Source organism: Xylona heveae (assembly GCF_001619985.1).
Source record: "Xylona heveae TC161 unplaced genomic scaffold L228scaffold_3, whole genome shotgun sequence".
In the NCBI taxonomy this organism is placed as follows: Eukaryota; Fungi; Ascomycota; class Xylonomycetes; order Xylonales; family Xylonaceae; genus Xylona; species Xylona heveae.
The window spans coordinates 2386159-2403358 of record NW_017264195.1 but is presented as its reverse complement, the minus strand read 5'-3'; the positions used below and the strand labels follow the sequence as shown (position 1 = coordinate 2403358).

Here is a 17200-nt window from a genome sequence, read left to right as displayed (position 1 = left end):
TTTCCCTTTCCTTGATCCAAACAACATGCGTTCCCCAATCTTCTCATCTTTACGGGCGTCTCCGACAACTGCTATTGTCGGGCAGAATGCTCTTCCCCGCATCAGCAATGTCTCTGGCGCGGTCGCTGTCGTTGGACAACCTGCCGTCACTTCTTCAGCACAAGACTCCTTGAGAACACGAAGTCGCGGGTATTCAACTGCTTCAAAATATACAACTGGTGCAAAGTCATACATCTCTTCAAACGCTCTTACTCTAGCTCCTGCCGCGGCACGATGCTATTCCACTTCATCTTCTTCATCCATGGTCAAGGTCACAAATGTGGATGCTCCTTACTCGGGCTCCATTCGTATCTTGTCGCTAAATCGGCCTAAAGCTCGAAATGCGCTTTCAAGGGAGTTGTTGGCGCAGTTGAATTCGGAGATTAGTGCAGCACGCTACGATGGCAGCAAAGGGTCCCTAAAGGCGCTCATAATTGCGAGTGACGTAGACAATTGCTTTTGCGCCGGGGCTGATCTGAAAGAGCGGCAACAGTTTACACATGATGAGTAGGTTTCCCTCTTCTGGCCTTTTTCCGCCATTCGGTTCTTGCCCGTCCATTTCAGCTTTATGTTCCTATTCAACCACCAGAGAATCCCGATTTTCTAAATCTCAATTGCGAAATCTCGACTAACCATTCACTTGTTTTCGTAGAACAAAAGTTTTCCTGTCCTACCTGCGGAGCGCCTTTAACGTTCTTGCTTCCCTCCCTATCCCAACCATCTCTGCAATCGCTTCAAATGCATTCGGCGGCGGCCTCGAGCTTGCGCTCTGCACAAAGATGCGAGTCTTTGGCTCCTCCGCACGCGTTGGTCTGCCTGAGACACGTCTAGGCATAATTCCTGGTGCGGGCGGCACCTATCGCCTGCCCATGATTGTCGGGCCTCAACATGCGCGCGATCTTATTTTGACCGGTCGACAGGTCAGTGGGCCTGAAGCATACTTTCTCGGCCTCTGCGACCGCCTAGTGGAGATTACGCCGGAAGAAGCGCAGCAAGAAGGCGTGGCTCGTCAAAAAGTACTCGACGAGGCAATTAAGCTTGCTACCGTCATTGCTGAGGGTGCACCACTCGCTATCAAGGCCGCACTACAGGCCGTAGATGGCTGGCAAGGAGCCGAGCAAAACGAAATTGAATGCTACGAGAAGGTTCTCACGACAGAAGACCGAGATGAAGCCTTGAGCGCATTCGTCATGAAGAGAAAGCCAGTGTTCAAAGGAAAATAAATGACAGGCTCGATCATGGTCTTCTTTCGTCAAACTTCCTTTTTCTCCTATGCCCCGGTAGCTTCAAGAGCATTTGCGCGGCTTCGACATAGTATCAACACTATCAAAGAAGTATAAGCATAGCTGAGCTTGCTTGGTCGCCTTACAGAAATATATAACTGCGACAACATAGGGCACGTCTCTTCTCGCCATTCTGGGAATGCCTGCCAGGCCAGCTGCCTTGTGAGCGTGTGCAGAATAAGCTTGCTGGTTAACTATCTTCATTTTGGTGTCTGAAAGGCGAAATTACGTTATTACCAATATTTGTTTACTTTTCTTATATTGCTTTCTGCTTTATCATCTGAGTCACGATTTGCATGATGCGTCGTTGGCATGAGCGAGCGAGAGAGCCAACGAGCGCATACCACAGTGTATGGAGCTTCCCGATTGCTATGTTTGTGTATTTTTCTGTTCGCATAGGAGCTCTTACGCCTCTGCTCGTCATATGGCGTATATTGTTTCGTTGTAGTCTCGGCAGTTGACATGTAGGAGACACTGTTTATACATCGACTCGAAGGAAATTATGAATATAAGGTATATAACAACATTGACTATATTAAAGGCATATGTACTTTATCATTACGCCACTGTATATCACTTTTTACATCCACTACCTATTTTATTATCAACCAGATAGTCTGCTAGACTTGTAGCATGTATCATACGGTGTACCCTGTACCCTTCATCCTCACCTTCCTGCCGGTAACTACGCGGTATTTCTTGACGTCCGCTACAATCCAGCTTATGGCGAGACCGCAAGTGCATTTCTCCTGCTTACTGAACGTGCCAAGGATAACAATTTTTTCAAGGATTATCGACCGCCCACGAAACATAATTCGTGCTCTTTCCATTTGACGTTTACAGAGCTAGATATATCCATGTCATATTGTCCTGGTGTTCTGGTGTCCTGGTGTCGTGGTAATGTGGTACGGTGGTTATTTTGGTCCAGGTCTCTGGGCTCTCATCGGCAAAAGACCTCGGCGCTTAGCACTGGACCCTAACCCCGGGAAATAGAATTCCACTAAACATAGACTCTGAGTATCCGACAAGCGTCACAGCCTACAACACGATATATACGACACACGACGTGTTTCATGTGTCCTGCACTATGCACCGTGCATTGCGGCAAAGTTGCAGAATGCTCAATAGCCGCCCGATAGCCGCCGCGCAGTGCGACTGGCAACAAATCTATTGGCTAGAGCTTCTTACACCCCCCTTGTAGCCGCAAGCCGCAAGCCGCAGATGTGCATCAGTCGATTTAATTCGTGTCGAATGTTGCAATTGAAGGCTTGAGCGCTACGCTGCGGCTGCGGCTGCGACTGTGCTGTGGTGTTGTACAAGATAAATAAGTCGAGGTAGTCCGCATTGTTCGAGATGTTTTTGTTTTGTACGGACGTACGAGATTGTATATTTGCTTTACGAGGACTTCTGTGCATTGTGCGAGAAATAAAAGACAGGGGAAAAAGTTGTGCTGCATATATTGGAAGATTTATCATTTATCATTTATCAGTTATCTTTTGTCTTTTACCCCCAAGTTTTGGAAAATATGAGTGTTTTATAGACGGAGTATATTTGAGAAATGGTATGCCGATCCTCCTTCAAGGGGTTGCCGTTGCCGTTGCGGAGTTTCTGGGCTTGGGGGTTGTGGAATCGTAGGATTGTGGGATTTAGAAGCAAAAAAGCAAGGATAAAAAATGCTGACTATGATATCAGGCTTCAGTCAAGACATCAAATGGGGCGACAGTTGAGAGATTCGGACTGAGCGAGGTTTACAGTGCCGAGGATCCTCTCGTTGAGTGCGTCTTTACACTACCTCCCCCCTCTGTCTTTGGCTGTATGAGAGGCTAATACAGATAGTATCGTCCTGGTTCACGGCCTCCATGGCCATCCATATCTGACCTGGACCACAAAGGACCCCTCCGTATTCTGGCCCGCCGATCTTCTCCCGTCTTCTCTCCAAAACGAGCGAGTCCGGATTCTTACCTACGGCTACAACGCCGACGTGGCAGCCTTCATGACTGGCACAAGTGGCGTAGGCGGCGCATCCAAAGACAATATCCCCAGGCACGCCGAAACTTTGGTTTCCGAACTCTGTGCCAACCGGTCCCTGGCGGGGGACGCAGCCACGCAACGGCCCATTGTATTCATATGCCACTCACTCGGCGGCCTAGTAGTCAAATCCGCCTTGACGTATTCGTCCACCATCCAGAAAAAGAACGTGGAACACCTGCGCTCTATATATCTCTCTACGTACGGGATATTGTTCTTGGGCACGCCGCACCTTGGCTCCGATTTGGCCAAATGGGGATCAATCCTAGAGTCAATCGCCCGCGCGATGGTGCCCAAGGCGGTCCTTCACACTTCCCCACGGTTGGTGAATGCGCTCAAGCGGCAGAGCGAGTCGCTTGCAGGGATAACTCGCTATTTTGAGTCGATTGATCATCGTTTTCAAATGTATTTTTTCCATGAGGGGTTGCCGATGAATTTTGGACTTACGAAGAAAATTGTACGTGCTTTCTTCTTTTTCTTCTTTTCGTTTCTTTTCTTTTCCCCCTACCCGGCCGCTTCTTTTGCTTGATTCTTTTTCCCTTTTCATTTCATTAATCATAAGAAAAGGACGGGAGGAAATGGATGATATCAAAGTGTTATACTAACAAGTATCGGTCAGGTCGTGGATGAGGCCTCCGCGACCCCATTAAAAGGCGGCGTGAGCCACGCAACTATCCAGGCAGATCACGCGAACATATGCAAGTTTAGCGCGCAAAAGGCTCCGGGGTACCTTCTTGTTGTGGAGGCTATCAAGCGCTCCGCAAGAGATGCGCCGGCCGTTGTCAAAGCAAGGTGGGCTATAGATAAGGAAATCTTGTTATTGCACGGTAAGGACATTGCTATGCAGTACGTTACGGGTTCATGAAGGACATTCTTTTCTGAGAAAAGCTGGCCAACTACTTTTAGATGGCGTTGATATATCTATACAAGATTTGGTTACGCTGCTGCAACGAAGACGGAGGGCAAGACTGTCAAGAGCCTCCCTGCACCTGGGACCGAACCTCGATTTGAGCACGTATATGGAGGGGTTCGCAAGGGTGGCAAAGTATTGGCTAAATAGACATGTTAGCTATCATTCACGATGGGTTACAATTACATATGTATAAGATCACTGGATGATTGGCGGATTAGATGGGCTGGTTCTTTGGGATATACTGCACCGTAAATCTATATTGAAGTCTACTATATACACGATTTTTTTGAATATGACGATTTGGAGTTCGGAAAATTAGTAGAATATGTACGATTCATGACGGAGGCTTGTCAAGAAAATGTGGGTGTGTAGCAGTGTAACATTCGCATTCGTCTTTTTGGTCTGCGGCAGCGCCTCTATAGATTGGTATTCCGTGAATTTGTTTGTCTGACATTTTGTCGATGATTGCGGTTCGCTATAGAGCTATTGAGCAAATTTTTTCTCTGTCGGCTGAGAATTCTGCAGCAATAGTTCCATGGAGGATAGACTGTTCGATCATTTGTGGTGGCTTTAGGCAAGCAGCTGAATCATAGCATGTATCAATGGACAAGAAAATTTGATCCAGTTGTTGTTGGCATGTTGCACGCCTTTAAATGAAATTTCACTTTTAAAGATTCCGTGATAATTAGGATACAATAGCGAAAAGGATGTAGAGTTTCATTTCATGACTATCAGAAAATCCATGTTGTAGTGTTGGTCATGTAGCGGATGGTCGTTTTCTTGTCATTACCACGTCCATCTCCGTGAGAGTATTCATCTATTCGTCATCATCCTCCTCGCCTTCACTGTCATCTTCATCTTCATCTTCATCTTCGCTTACGAGACTCAAGAGTTCCTCTTCAAAACATGAATCACAATATCCATCGTCTGGAAACCATTAGTTTCAAATTTTTAGAAAACGTTAGCTAAAAAAGGCTGATTATTAAATATGAGATAGGTGTCAAGCACTTACATTCTTGATATATAACATCTCGAGCAGTTTGACACTTGCGGTGCCAGCGCTTCCTGCACTTTCCAATCTTACAGTATATAATTGGGAGAGTAAGATTTACTTCTTCGCAAATATGGCAGAAACTAATGTCTCTTGTGACAGTTTCGCTTGACACTCTCGGCTCATCAACCAAACTTGAATTGTTGTTGTGCTCTGGCGTAAAAGGTCCCGGGTTTTTAGACAATAAAAATCCCGCCCGACGAAAAAAGATTTTCTGAAGTTCTTCTCGAAGTTGTTGCTCTTGTATTATTTTGGATGCAGGACTCTCCAATTCCTGGACCTTCTCATCGAAAATGTTTTCAGAGGGCCTTTCGCCAGCATAATGATGTATTTTCGACCGCATCAAACGGAGAAGCGCCGGAAATTCTGGACCACCATCTTCTGGTTCTCTGTCAGGAGTCGAACTGCAAGGAGCCACTGAGTCTCTAGATTTTGCGTAGTGATGAGGTTGATTATCATAGTTCATTCCTAGCACAGAATCCAAATCGTATTTCCACTTCATGTGCTGATCGTAACTACTCTCTTGATTTGACTCGTGTTCAAAGCACGAGAATGGGAAGTCGGGGAATAGCGGATCTGCATCATGTTGTGGATTCATATGCTTATGAAGTTCGTTCTCTGTCGACCGACCCCCAATTACATGTTTCCAATCTGCTTTTGAAAGCCCCCACAGGCAGGAGCCGGTTTCATTGCACTTTCTGCAAAGTATCAGTATAGGTACCACTGATCCAGTTTGAGGGGCACTTACGGCAGATTATGTTCAGGATTGGACAGTAAATTATCAGAGACCCCAGCACTATTTGAGTCGATAAATTCACGATCCGATTCCTCTGCCGCGAGAAAAATGCTCGCAATTGGAAGTGCAATATCTTCTAGATGCCTGCCCACGTGTCCTGCGATCATCCTTCTTTTGTTTTGAAGTTCGGTTGCGCAGAATGGACATGTTGCTTTCTTGGCAGTATTCTTGACAGGGCTCCTCTTACATTTTTCCATTATGGAAAATTTGTCCTCGGCCGAGTAACATTCCCTATGGACAAGATCAAGATGTGCCTCGAAATTTCTTAGGCCAAAATATATGTATGACTGCTCTGAACAGGGCAAACAGAATATACATTGCCATTTGGATGGTTTCCGATGGCAGTTAAACTCGTGGTCAGTCCAGGATGATAAGGAGCTGAACCGATGCTGCCTCTCTGGGCAATCTTGAAAGGTGCAGATGTAGGGACTAATATGATCAAAAATATGTCTTCTAGAAAGAGTAAAAATTAGATGCGATCATTGTGAAGTTTGTAAGCACATCTTACCGCCATATATCAACATCTGAGAAAACCGGCACCAATTTCGAACAGATGGTGCAAAGAAACAAAGGTCCAATCTTTAATGGAACAGGAGGACTGGGAGCTCCCGGGAAACTGTAAGAATGGGGGAAATGCTCATCGAAACATATGTTCTTCTCCACATTGCTATTTTCGAAGTCTTTCAAAATTGAAAGGGCTATTCGGACGGCTTTGCTTTGTAATTTCGAACCGTTACCTGAGTCCCTGTCGCTATGAGCATCCTTTCGCGCTTGTTTCTCACTTTCTGCGTAGCCTTCCTTGAGTCCGCAATACAAAGTCCAACATTCGGTCGCGATTCTCTCAATCAGTTGCGGATCGCCTTCTGGGAACTTGTCCATGATCATTCGTCTGAGATGTTTATGAGGAAGATCACACTGTTCTCCACTCGTTACGGGTTTTGTTGTGTCATCCTCCTGAGGTTCATTCGAAATCATTCCGGTTTCTTGTAATTCCATGAGAAATGGCGCAAAATCGAAAAGCAATTGACATAAATCAGAAAAGTCCTCGCAAAACGCTGACCAAGCTTCATCAACTTCATCTTCACCATCCTCTTTATTTTGCCCCGCCCTGAGATCACCAGGCACTCTTTCTGGGCCTTGCTCTTCTTCATCGGAGCTGTAGTCGAACAGGTGCTCTGTTCGGGGCTCGATCAAGATGGCCTTTTCAACCAACGTTCGCAAACGTATGCTCAAATCCTTGTCCTGGAGGAATCTACAGGTTGCTAAAACCAGTAATTAACGTCAAAGCGTGATAGTAAAGTTTTGGTGTGAGAATCTTTGGAAAACTCACCCTTAGACAAAAGGCTGGCCACAGAACCCAGATTAGCTATTACTGCGGTCTTCATCTGATCATCTTTCTCAAGTAATATGTCTAGTTCTCCCGCCTTTATCTCGAAGCCGTCAGCCCACAAGCGGAGCCTGTCAACATCATCTTGCAGTTGCTTTTCAATCAACTTTCCGGCATCGTGTTGTCTGGCTTCTTTTAGTAGTTTTGAAGATGCTGAAATGCAAACTTGGACGACGTCCCCAGCAAATCCGATCTCGGCACTGTCTGCCATATTTTCATGAAAATACCGAAAAAAACCGTAAAGATAGAATTGCCTCAACAAAATCTCGACAAAACTTCGACAGAATGGTGATGTACCAGTGTTGGCGACTCCGCAGCCATGGTCAGCGAGGCTGAGCCCCGGCCTCCAGGGCATCAGGCTGCGCAGCAGGGGTTGTGGCAGCCGAGGGCGATGTTTTATACAGCCACAGCACCATGAATCGATTGGGAGCATACGAATAGCTGCGAGCGATGGCCCATGTTTATTTTAATCCAAAAGCAAAATCGAACGGGGTCCATCTTTCGCTGCAAAATGTCCGCCCTTGATGCTGTGAGTCTCGGGATATCTGTGGTCAGTCTTGGTATAGAATGTCTCGGCGGCAAGAAGGCAATTTTGGGCCTTGTCCGCTCAACAAACCAAATCAAGGGCATCAACCTAAGGATACGGACCGAGTTGTTTATGTGGAAAGAGAGGTTTATACAACAATGTATTAAACTGCTTGCCGGTCTTAAAACCAAGGAGGAAGTGCAGGCAATGTTTGTTGACGACAATGTCGGAGATTTAAATGTTTGGCAAGATTCTGCGTGGGAATCTCAACTTAGGGCTCATCTTGGTGAGAATTTTGAGGCGGCGATGAACGCAATTGCATTGTGCATATATTCGTTCGGAGATATCCAAAAGGCTCTGGAGAAAACTAGCTCTTCCGGAAAGGGAATTTCTTTTACGGAGTCGGTGAGCGCAATCTGTTCCCAAGAAATTATCAGTATGCTCAGATTGAATGCAGAAGCAAATTGAACGCGAAGGGATAAAAGACGACATTTTGGCCTACCGAAAGCTTTCTCCTATGACCAAAAGGCGGATCGCAGGTAGCGAAGACCGCCTGCGACAACTCTTAGCCGATCTTCGACTGCGCATAGAAGATTACAATCACATCGTCAACAATATCTTGCAGAGTCGGAATACGGAAGCTGTCCCCCAACGTTCGAAAACAGTCCATGTCAATCAAAAAAGCAGTATAGAATTGTCGTCCGTATCTGCCTTTCAACGGCACCTGAATTGGCTACATTCGGCTTTGGCGAAGACTGTCAAATGTCACTGCCATGGATTCAATCTACGCCTGGAATTCGAGCGTGATTCTCTTAGATTGTCGCTTCCAACAAACTCAAAGCATTCCCAGACTGTTGACCATTCACCCCCTCAGCCTGTGTTCAGGCTGGTGGCCGTCTATCAAGAAGCGCAATCCGTCATGGAAAGCAGAATGGACGTTGATGAATACGATTCGACCAAGAGATCTATGATCGAAGCGTTGGAAGTCAAATCGAGAATGGTATCTACTATTAGGGCCCCCAAATCAGCCTCGAAAGCCGAAGTCATAACAACTTCCAGCTCAAAATCAAAAATGAGGAAGCGAGTTTCATTCGTTTTCGATACTGCAGACATCTCTAGGAAACGCTCTTTGGATAACCAAGATTGCAGAGTACCACGTGGTTGTGCTGACCCAAACATAGTTACAGCAAAGATTGACAACTTATGTACATGTCTCTCAAGACTTTCGCCGTCTGAGACATATCTTGGCTATGTGCCGGTGGACGATCAGCACTTGTATCTTTTTTATCGGGCTTCAACAGTCGCACCGCGGTTTGAAGAGAGATGTCTTCGAGACATTCTGCAATCAGAGGACAAGGCAACGTGCATGAGAGTTCGAGACCGTCTGCAACTTGCCCTCACTCTCGCCGTCTCTTTGCTTTATTTGCACTCTTCGCCTTGGATTAAACAAAAATGGCGCAGCCGAGATGTGTTGCTGTTTCTAGATGACAAAAAGAACTGGGCACCTTATGTTTCCGCGAAATTTCATCAATTTCACAATGAGCAAGCTGGCACAGAAAACATTTTCCGAAGCTCCAACATATATAGCCTCGGGGTGATACTCCTAGAAATAGGGCGTTCGCAGCTTTTGATTGATCCAAATTCTAGCAAAGGCAATGGACGAGAACAGGATGGCAACGACGAAATGAGAGAATTTCTCGCCGCTTTCGATCATGTTCAAGCAGGGTCAGTTTTCTCTGACTTAGGCCTTAGATACCAGAAAGCGGTCCAAGCATGCATCTGGTGGGATGGAGATTTTGACCTGTCTAATCGCGAGACCCAGAAACGTTTTTGTGATCGAATAGTCAGTGGGTTGGAACTTTGCCTCGCTAATTTTGACGCCCAGTGAGTCTATGTTGTTAGTTTTCCATTCACGGCATTTACGTGGTTTGTGGCTTCATTTTATGTTTAAGAGTGGTCAGCTCTATAGTTTCCGTTACATTTTTTCCCCTCATGTTCGGTCATCAATCGGCTATTTTCCTTGTCCTGCTTCATATTCTTCATTTTGATACTATGATGTTAATCGCACGCTTAATTTCCAACGAGAGAATCTGCTTTCCCTCTTTCGTGTGGAGAACAGGCCCCCTGTTCCGATTAAAATGGCATGCTTTGGTACCTGCTGTTGTGTGAATTTTACGCCAGCATTTCGTCATTGTTCTCAGGGTGACAAGTTTCCATCCACTTAGATTGTGTCACTATTGTGATCAAGGAACAAGGAAAAGGTACATCCCCCTGGATCAAATCATGTGAACTTAGACCCTTTCTTCAATACGTCACAAGTTACGCCTGATCCCTTTTTCCATGAAATTCGATTGCAATTTGGCAATGCGGTCTCACTATTCTCCATAATACTTGCCTTTGCATCTTACGAGTTCATATTTACCATCATCGTTTCACCCAACTTTCGTCGTGACATTACGTTGACTTATAACCTTTCCTGGATTAGGGTAAGGTTCTTGACCCCAGACTTGGCATCCTGCTAGTAAGCATGACGTATTTGCAGGGGCTAGCCTAAATTAGCTGCCGAAGCGAAACCCCACACAGTTTACCTTTTTGGGAGCTTGGAGCATAGGGATTCCTGTGACGGAAGTGTCCAGCTGCCCCAAGAGTTCGCCTCCCCCAACTTCATTCCTTACACTATTTAACTCTTTTACCTCGGGATACTTTCTCTTCTTCTAATCATCGATTTTGTGTTAAAAAGCCATCTTCCATCCTCAATTACCACTACACCCATCAGCTTCGCCATCCATTGCTCCCAAGAGTAAACAACCCTCATTTTTCTTAGGGCTTCTCAATTAAATTCAATCACCATGTCTTTCATGATCCGCCGAACCATTCAGGTTGTTGGCCGAAGGACCTTCACCACTACCCCTCGTGTGGCAAACAGGGGACCAGTTGACAGTGTCAAGAACGCTGCACACAAGATTGACCATAAGATTTCTGATGAGCTGGTGAAAGGCATTGAGAAAGGCCGTATGTAATCTCCTCGTCTATCTTTCTAGATCGATAAATTTCCACTTTTCTCTACCCCTTAGGCATATTTGCCGTGCGACTGCTCATATTTACGTTTCTCACAAACGGCTCCCCTGTCCTTCTCAGTACACTGTTCGAAGAAGAGCATACTCCTCCAACCCTAATTGGGATCGTCCTATTTCGCTCCAATCATATGTTCTTGCTCTTGACGCTTCAGGAGTTTCTTGTCAGTATGCTAATTTTGAGAATTAGAGCACGCGTTCGGACTCGATGCCAAGAAGGCGGCCGCCAGCGCCCAAGAAATGGCTGGTGAGGTTAAGGGCAAGGCGTCTGAGCTTTCCGGCCAGGCAAAGGGCAAGGCTTCAGAGGTCAAGGGCAAGGCCAAGGGCAAGGCCAACGAATTCAGTAGCGAGGAACATGGATTTGAGTGAGTCTTCACAACCAGATCTTGATCTCTGCAGAAGGCTAACGAGTTTAAACAATCAGGCAGTAATTTCTTTCGTTGATCATAGCATCTTTTCCCTAACGCTGTTATGCTTTGCTACGTTGTACCATAATGATTTCGTGGAAATGGTTGATGCTGCTCGATGCTGCTCGATAATTCTAGCCGAAGCAGAGAAAAAGGAAATGAATGAATCAACAGCTTTTAGCTGAAATAGTTTGCCCGTTAAATGGTACTCAAGTGTAATATATGCATTATGGTTGTTAATATGTGCATCAACTTTTACAAGTCCTCAAGGCTTTCATGATTCACTCTTCCCATATAGCCAGTTCTGCTTGCAACACCCATGGATACTTTGGGTCCATCAAGTCTAAACTCTGTATTCATCCCGGAGGCAGCATTAGGACATACTCTCTCGTGCTGAGGCCAAACTGAACCATATCCTTGTCCTGTAATTCGACATAGCGCGTTGCTGGAATCTTCTCGCCATTGACCTTAGTTCCATTGGCACTCTCAAGGTCAATAATGTACGGTCTATTAAACGCAAGAATTAGCACTGAATTTACGCCCGTTTGCTCACCATGCGCAACAATTCCATAGCGCCTTTTTCATCGAAGACTACGCATAACACTTGTACATACCTCACTCTAGCATCCTTATCCCCATATTCGTTCGTCTTGACAATATGTCGAAACTGGATTACCGCATGCTGCTTACTGCAGCTCGGATGCTCAATGGGGAAATCGACCACCATTTTTTCTCGGCCTACTAACCAGCACGATCGTGTGAATATTTCCACCGTCTCGAGCAGATCCGGCCCCTTGAATACATATAGTCTCCACGCGTCTCTAGACGGGGGTTTCCTTGCCTCAGGCGGCTCGTTGTACTTCAATACTATATTCGTTCCTTCTACAGTGTTTGTCTCGCGAGCTAGGGCACCAGTCCGCTCGAAATTTGGCTTTTGTTTCTCCGGTGGAGGGGAAGCTTTGGTTACAGCGTCATCCGTTTCGGGGTCGTTTCTGGCTCGGGCATCTCGATCGGTATCGCGCCGAGAGGGCTGTCTGGAGGAACCTTGTCCATGAAAAGATTCTTCTTGGCTGGGAAGAGGACCTCGAGAGCGTTTACTGGAGTAGGAAGGTGAAGGTGATCGCGAAGGAGGACTAGGTCTTCTTCGTCGTCTCTCCTGTGATCTTGATCGATCGTCTCGTCTGCGGCGCCTCTGCCGTTCTTCGGCTTCCTCTTTGTGATCGCGAGGTGAATATGAGCGCCGTCGTTGGCGCTTAGGAGAGCGATCTCTGTCATGTCTGCCCCGTTCTCGGTCCCTATGTCGGTCTTTTCGATTGCTGTACTTTTCTCTCCGACCACTTCGGCCATTGTCGACATCATCGTCGGCATGATCCCGGCGGCGTGAGCTGCGATGGCCTCGATCGTGGCTGTCTCGACGTCGAAAAGCGGTTCCAGATTCGGATGCGTACGAAGGGCTCCGCCTCCGGCGTCGATCCCGACTATCGAAGCCGCTGTCCGCCATTTGTTGTACACCTTGGGATCGAAGAGCTAAATGTCCGATACTTGTCCAAAGCTCATCAAACAACGAGAGATTTGGCGATAAGATGAGAAGATCTAGTCCCTGTTAGTCTCATGTTTTGGCTTGCAGGCCGAAGCGAAAGTCGCTAAGTTTCCTTCTGACAGTTAAGTTACGTACAAGGGGGTCTTGGATCCGATCATTGGCGAAACGGCGCTTGCATTCTTGTAACGACGCCTGTCGATCTCTCAATAATCAACTTCTCTTCGTTCTTCCTCAGTTGCCGCCCATGTTACCCATCGAGAAACGAGGGACTACCCTCAGTTCTGCTTCATCGCTGTCATGCCAGAAACCACCTCGTTTCAAGGCCCTTGAAGAGGCAAAAATGCTACCCTTTTATGGGCGACTAGGGCACCTGGACGTGCGGCCTGACAGGTGCACAGTCCCGTCGCCCTTAGGAGCAAAGGGAGTTCGGCCCCCTTGACCTTCTAACTGACCCTGAATGTTTCATCGTCGTCATAGGCTTGGCTTCGGGTCAAATTTATCTTTGCATTTCGCTGCAAAAATGCTCTGGATATTTAGTTCTCGTGGCTTGTTACTGTTTTTAATCACCACGTCTGCTACTGTGTATAGGACAATATGCAGGTGGGACTGCAACCGTGATTCCAAGTCTGCATTTCCTGAACATATATTCGGCTGCATTGATGACATATTGTTGCCATTTCGATTTATAGACTATTTTGCTCATGTCCTTAGTCATTGCTACGTTGCTATTTTGGAGGTCGTATACTGCATTAAATCTGTGCCCTCGTTGCCTACAATGCTCTTGTTAATCTCCACGCATTCCTATCATGGCTCCTTTGTCTTTGTCTTTCAGGAAGCGATCTCGCGTTCCGAGTGATGATTTACGAACAGGGGGCTTAGTCCCAATATCAAGCCTCGGCGAGGACAGTCATGGTCAGCATATGGGGAGAACAATGTCGAGGAAGAGACGCCGTCCCCAGCCACAGTATTTACCTTCGCAGATGTCGCTCCAGTCTCAATGCCATCTGGCGAAGGATGAGCGTGAGTGTACATTAGCTGGCCAGAAACTTCATGGGGAAACGAATTTAGCTCCGGAGCTCGAGATGTTAATGAGGCACGAAGAACATTCGCAGAAGCGCTTGTCAGCATTGGAGGAAGCATTTACGAAGTTACCTATCCAAGCCAATGGTCCGCCCGTGGAATTGGCGGGGTCTATGCCACTAGAAAAGCAGGGCGTTCCAGATCACGAAGAGTTTTCGAAGTCTGACTGCACGCTGCCTGCTTATTCACGAAGAGAAGTGGTCGGGCTAGGGGTCTTTGAGGCGCTGGTGTCACCTTTTGAGGGCAGTGCATTTGAGAATTCGCGGGATGATCACTGGAGTATGGAGGAGCAACGCATAGAGCTACTTGAGGAAAGTTTGAAGAGCGCCGAAAACTATACCGAAGAGAATACAAGTTGGCAAGATAATATAACTACCGGTTGTGAGGATGCTATGTGGTCTGAACAGGAGGTAAGGCTACTCTTTGATGTAGACTGCAATGATGATATGTTGCTGTAATTGTGGGCTGTATTGATTTATTTTCTTCGTGAATGAAATAAACAAAGCCAACTGCATCGTCATGGAGACTATTGTGCTGACCTGAAATGCAGCTCAAATACTTGGCTCGGTACCTCTTTTGTCACCCACACCCTGACGAGCGAAGCTTGGATGATTTATCCTCCATCATCCTTCTTCTCTCTCACAACATCCGATACAGCTGCAAACTTCAGACACAACCACAACAACAACACTCTGATAGCTTGCTAACCAAATTCTTCTTCGGAATGGGATTTGCATCGCAGTTCCTAAGCTGGCAGTCTCGCACTGGTAAGTGTTATATTCCCTTGTTTACCTGCCTCCTTCTTTGATTTGAAGTTCCCCCAAGTGAAGTTGACGCGAGACTGACTCCCACAGTCCGGCGTAATAGCATTCGTAAAAAGCAGAAGTCTGCAACGAAGGACAAGAATAAACCTTCTTCAACCCCAACATCTCCTGACACCGGCAACCCTCAACGTCCAGGCCTCGATCTTCGTCGGTCATTCGACAAGCAATCTTCCGAGCAGCCCTCCCCTCCTAACTCCAAGCGTGAGATTGCTGAAGCTCAGTTGCCGCAGCTTAATCGAGTGCGGACGCCGCCACCTCTCCCTGAGAACCTGGCTGAAGCCTATATTAAGCTTCGAAAGACTTCCGAGGCACAGGCAGTTGAGTTATGGCAGGCCAAGAAGCGTGAGGAGACCATGGAAGAGCAGGTGGACTCTCTTCAAACCAAGCTTTCTACCGAAGTGAAAAGTATTAAGCTCGAGAACGAAGATCTTGAGCAGCGTATTGCCGGTCTAGTACAAGACGGTTACAAATATGCTGACCGTGTTGCCGCGTTGGAGATCAAAAACCAGCATCTCGTGAAGAAAGTTAAAGAGGCCAATCAGGTTCTCCAGAATGGGTTTGAACTTCTAAACTTGACAAGAGCGAACGCGGACACAAATGAGAGTCTCCACCGTATTGAAATTAAGAGGCTTGAGCAAGAGGTCTCGAACCTTAAGCAAGAGGTCTCAAAGCTTAAGGAACAACTTGAGGAAGCCCAATCTCACCTTCGCCGTCAAACAAGCACCTTGGCTGAAGACTTGATTGATTTGGAAACCGCAGCGAATTCCCTAAGCACAGAGTTAAGCGGAGGGGTGCTGCTTCCAGCACCGCAAACAGATACCAAGCTTCAAGAGCTAGTGCAGGAAAATGATATTCTCAAGCAGAAGGTCACTGAACGTGAGCTTGACACGAATAGTCTGAGAGATGAAATTCAAGCCGCCAATCTTAAAGTGACAGGGCTCGAAAAGGAGCTTGCTGCGGCGAAGTGTGCTTTGCAGAATCAAGAAGCCGCCGCCAATACCTTGAAGACTTTCGAAAAGAAGAGTGAAGAAGCCAAACAGAAGACTGGGTCTTATGCACTGCCCGCACTTGGTGCAATGGAAGCTCCCTTGGGGACTTCCGAGCAGCTAAAACAGAAACCTCATGCACTGAATGACAGCTTCCCCCCTCGTACCTCTGTTGAATACAGGCGGTTGTCATATCCTACTCTTCTCGAAACACAGGTCGCTGTTCCAGTCGAGGGTCGCCGGCGTTCACGGACCCTCACTAAGCCGAAACAGCAAGGTGAATCAGTGAGACAAAGGCCGCTGAAGCCACTTGTTAATTTCGATGACCTGACAAATACGCCTGCTGAGAATACCTTGTTTCGCGCTGGTTCCACTCGTAACACTACTTCCCAGACACAAGTGCCTAGCATGGCGCCACAGCAAGCTGAATTCGAGGCACATATTTCATCCTCACGCACGCACGTGGCTCGACCAGTCTCGTTCTCGCCTGCCAGCCCGACTCTGGTAATGCACAGCGCTCCTCAGCGGGCAAATTCAACCCGCACCAGTCGCAGGCATGCCATTTACGGAGCTCAGCAAAGCATGCCAGTCATTGAGCCTGATGTTGTTTACCCGTTTGGCAGCCGTGGTGCTAGCCTTCTTGAACAGTCCAATAACGAGCGAACTTCGAACTTTCAAGTCCCATTTCGTCCAGGATTGTTCACATCAAAGCCGGAAGCCGCAGAGAAAACTTCTGGAAAGGACCTCTCTTCGGGAAACCATCAATTCGGTAAAAATGCTACTAACAGTGCATATTCCGCCGGCGCTTTCTCGTCTCCTGCAGCTGTCATTGGCACTGCGGCCGAGGATCCTTTCTCCCCCGTCAGCCCTCGCACTCGGCGCTTCCCCGGGCCCAACCGTTCTAGCATCCGCGCCGAGGATATCAAGATTGATGAGAATGGCAAGCGGACTGTGACTTTGTCTAATGGTCAAACATTTGAACTTTTCCCCCTTGAAACCCCTCAGCCTCGGCCCATGGAAGACACTCGCATTACTGCCAATTATCCAGATGCTTATGCGGGCCAGATGTATGACGAAGAGTCACCTACCGTGGAGTCACTCAGTGCCCGCAAAGAGCGGCGATCTCGCACTCATCAAGGAAACACACATGCCGTTGGGGAAGCTGTTGTCGGTGGCGTGGTTGGCGAGACTGGTGATGGAACTAAGTTGGGCTTCTTCTAGAGACGGAAGAAGATCAGATGCCCTCACAACCCCGTTTGATGTGGT

General features: G+C 47.1%; 8 protein-coding genes across 8 annotated transcripts; 5 read left to right on the top strand and 3 right to left on the bottom strand.

The window, feature by feature from the left end:
- Positions 1-301: 301 nt before the first annotated feature.
- L228DRAFT_252780 (ClpP/crotonase) lies at positions 302-1262 on the top strand (the record flags this gene model as incomplete). The annotated part of the gene is made up of 2 exons (XM_018333713.1): positions 302-546; positions 692-1262. 2 exons carry the CDS (start codon positions 302-304, stop codon positions 1260-1262), a joined length of 816 nt encoding a protein of 271 aa, XP_018190264.1.
- A 1263-nt stretch (positions 1263-2525) lies between these two features.
- Positions 2526-4386, top strand: L228DRAFT_245695 (hypothetical protein). The gene is made up of 5 exons (XM_018332229.1): positions 2526-2883; positions 3015-3097; positions 3159-3807; positions 3970-4196; positions 4257-4386. Exons 1-5 carry the CDS (start codon positions 2881-2883, stop codon positions 4264-4266), a joined length of 972 nt encoding a protein of 323 aa, XP_018190263.1. The 5' UTR covers positions 2526-2880; the 3' UTR covers positions 4267-4386.
- A 581-nt stretch (positions 4387-4967) lies between these two features.
- Positions 4968-7222, bottom strand: L228DRAFT_102689 (hypothetical protein). The gene is made up of 3 exons (XM_018328871.1): positions 6619-7222; positions 6063-6563; positions 4968-6012 (listed from the first exon to the last, which is right to left on the bottom strand). Exons 1-3 carry the CDS (start codon positions 7104-7106, stop codon positions 5229-5231), a joined length of 1773 nt encoding a protein of 590 aa, XP_018190262.1. The 5' UTR covers positions 7107-7222; the 3' UTR covers positions 4968-5228.
- Positions 7223-7802, bottom strand: L228DRAFT_102685 (hypothetical protein). Its single transcript, XM_018328870.1, has 2 exons — positions 7441-7802; positions 7223-7362 (listed from the first exon to the last, which is right to left on the bottom strand). Exons 1-2 carry the CDS (start codon positions 7706-7708, stop codon positions 7340-7342), a joined length of 291 nt encoding a protein of 96 aa, XP_018190261.1. The 5' UTR covers positions 7709-7802; the 3' UTR covers positions 7223-7339.
- Positions 7803-7934: 132 nt separating this feature from the next.
- On the top strand, positions 7935-10146 carry L228DRAFT_245693 (hypothetical protein). Its single transcript, XM_018332228.1, has 2 exons — positions 7935-8428; positions 8481-10146. The coding sequence occupies exons 1-2, from the start codon at positions 8009-8011 to the stop codon at positions 9909-9911; spliced, it is 1851 nt and encodes a 616-aa protein (XP_018190260.1). The 5' UTR covers positions 7935-8008; the 3' UTR covers positions 9912-10146.
- Positions 10147-10479: 333 nt separating this feature from the next.
- L228DRAFT_245692 (hypothetical protein) lies at positions 10480-11704 on the top strand. The gene is made up of 3 exons (XM_018332227.1): positions 10480-11035; positions 11288-11462; positions 11522-11704. The coding sequence occupies exons 1-3, from the start codon at positions 10873-10875 to the stop codon at positions 11526-11528; spliced, it is 345 nt and encodes a 114-aa protein (XP_018190259.1). The 5' UTR covers positions 10480-10872; the 3' UTR covers positions 11529-11704.
- L228DRAFT_245691 (SMAD/FHA domain-containing protein) lies at positions 11543-13059 on the bottom strand. The gene is made up of 2 exons (XM_018332226.1): positions 12119-13059; positions 11543-12011 (listed from the first exon to the last, which is right to left on the bottom strand). Exons 1-2 carry the CDS (start codon positions 13003-13005, stop codon positions 11861-11863), a joined length of 1038 nt encoding a protein of 345 aa, XP_018190258.1. The 5' UTR covers positions 13006-13059; the 3' UTR covers positions 11543-11860.
- A 917-nt stretch (positions 13060-13976) lies between these two features.
- Positions 13977-17155, top strand: L228DRAFT_267012 (hypothetical protein; the record flags this gene model as incomplete). The annotated part of the gene is made up of 3 exons (XM_018334939.1): positions 13977-14534; positions 14675-14891; positions 14979-17155. The coding sequence occupies 3 exons, from the start codon at positions 13977-13979 to the stop codon at positions 17153-17155; spliced, it is 2952 nt and encodes a 983-aa protein (XP_018190257.1).
- Between the last annotated feature and the right edge of the window lie 45 nt (positions 17156-17200).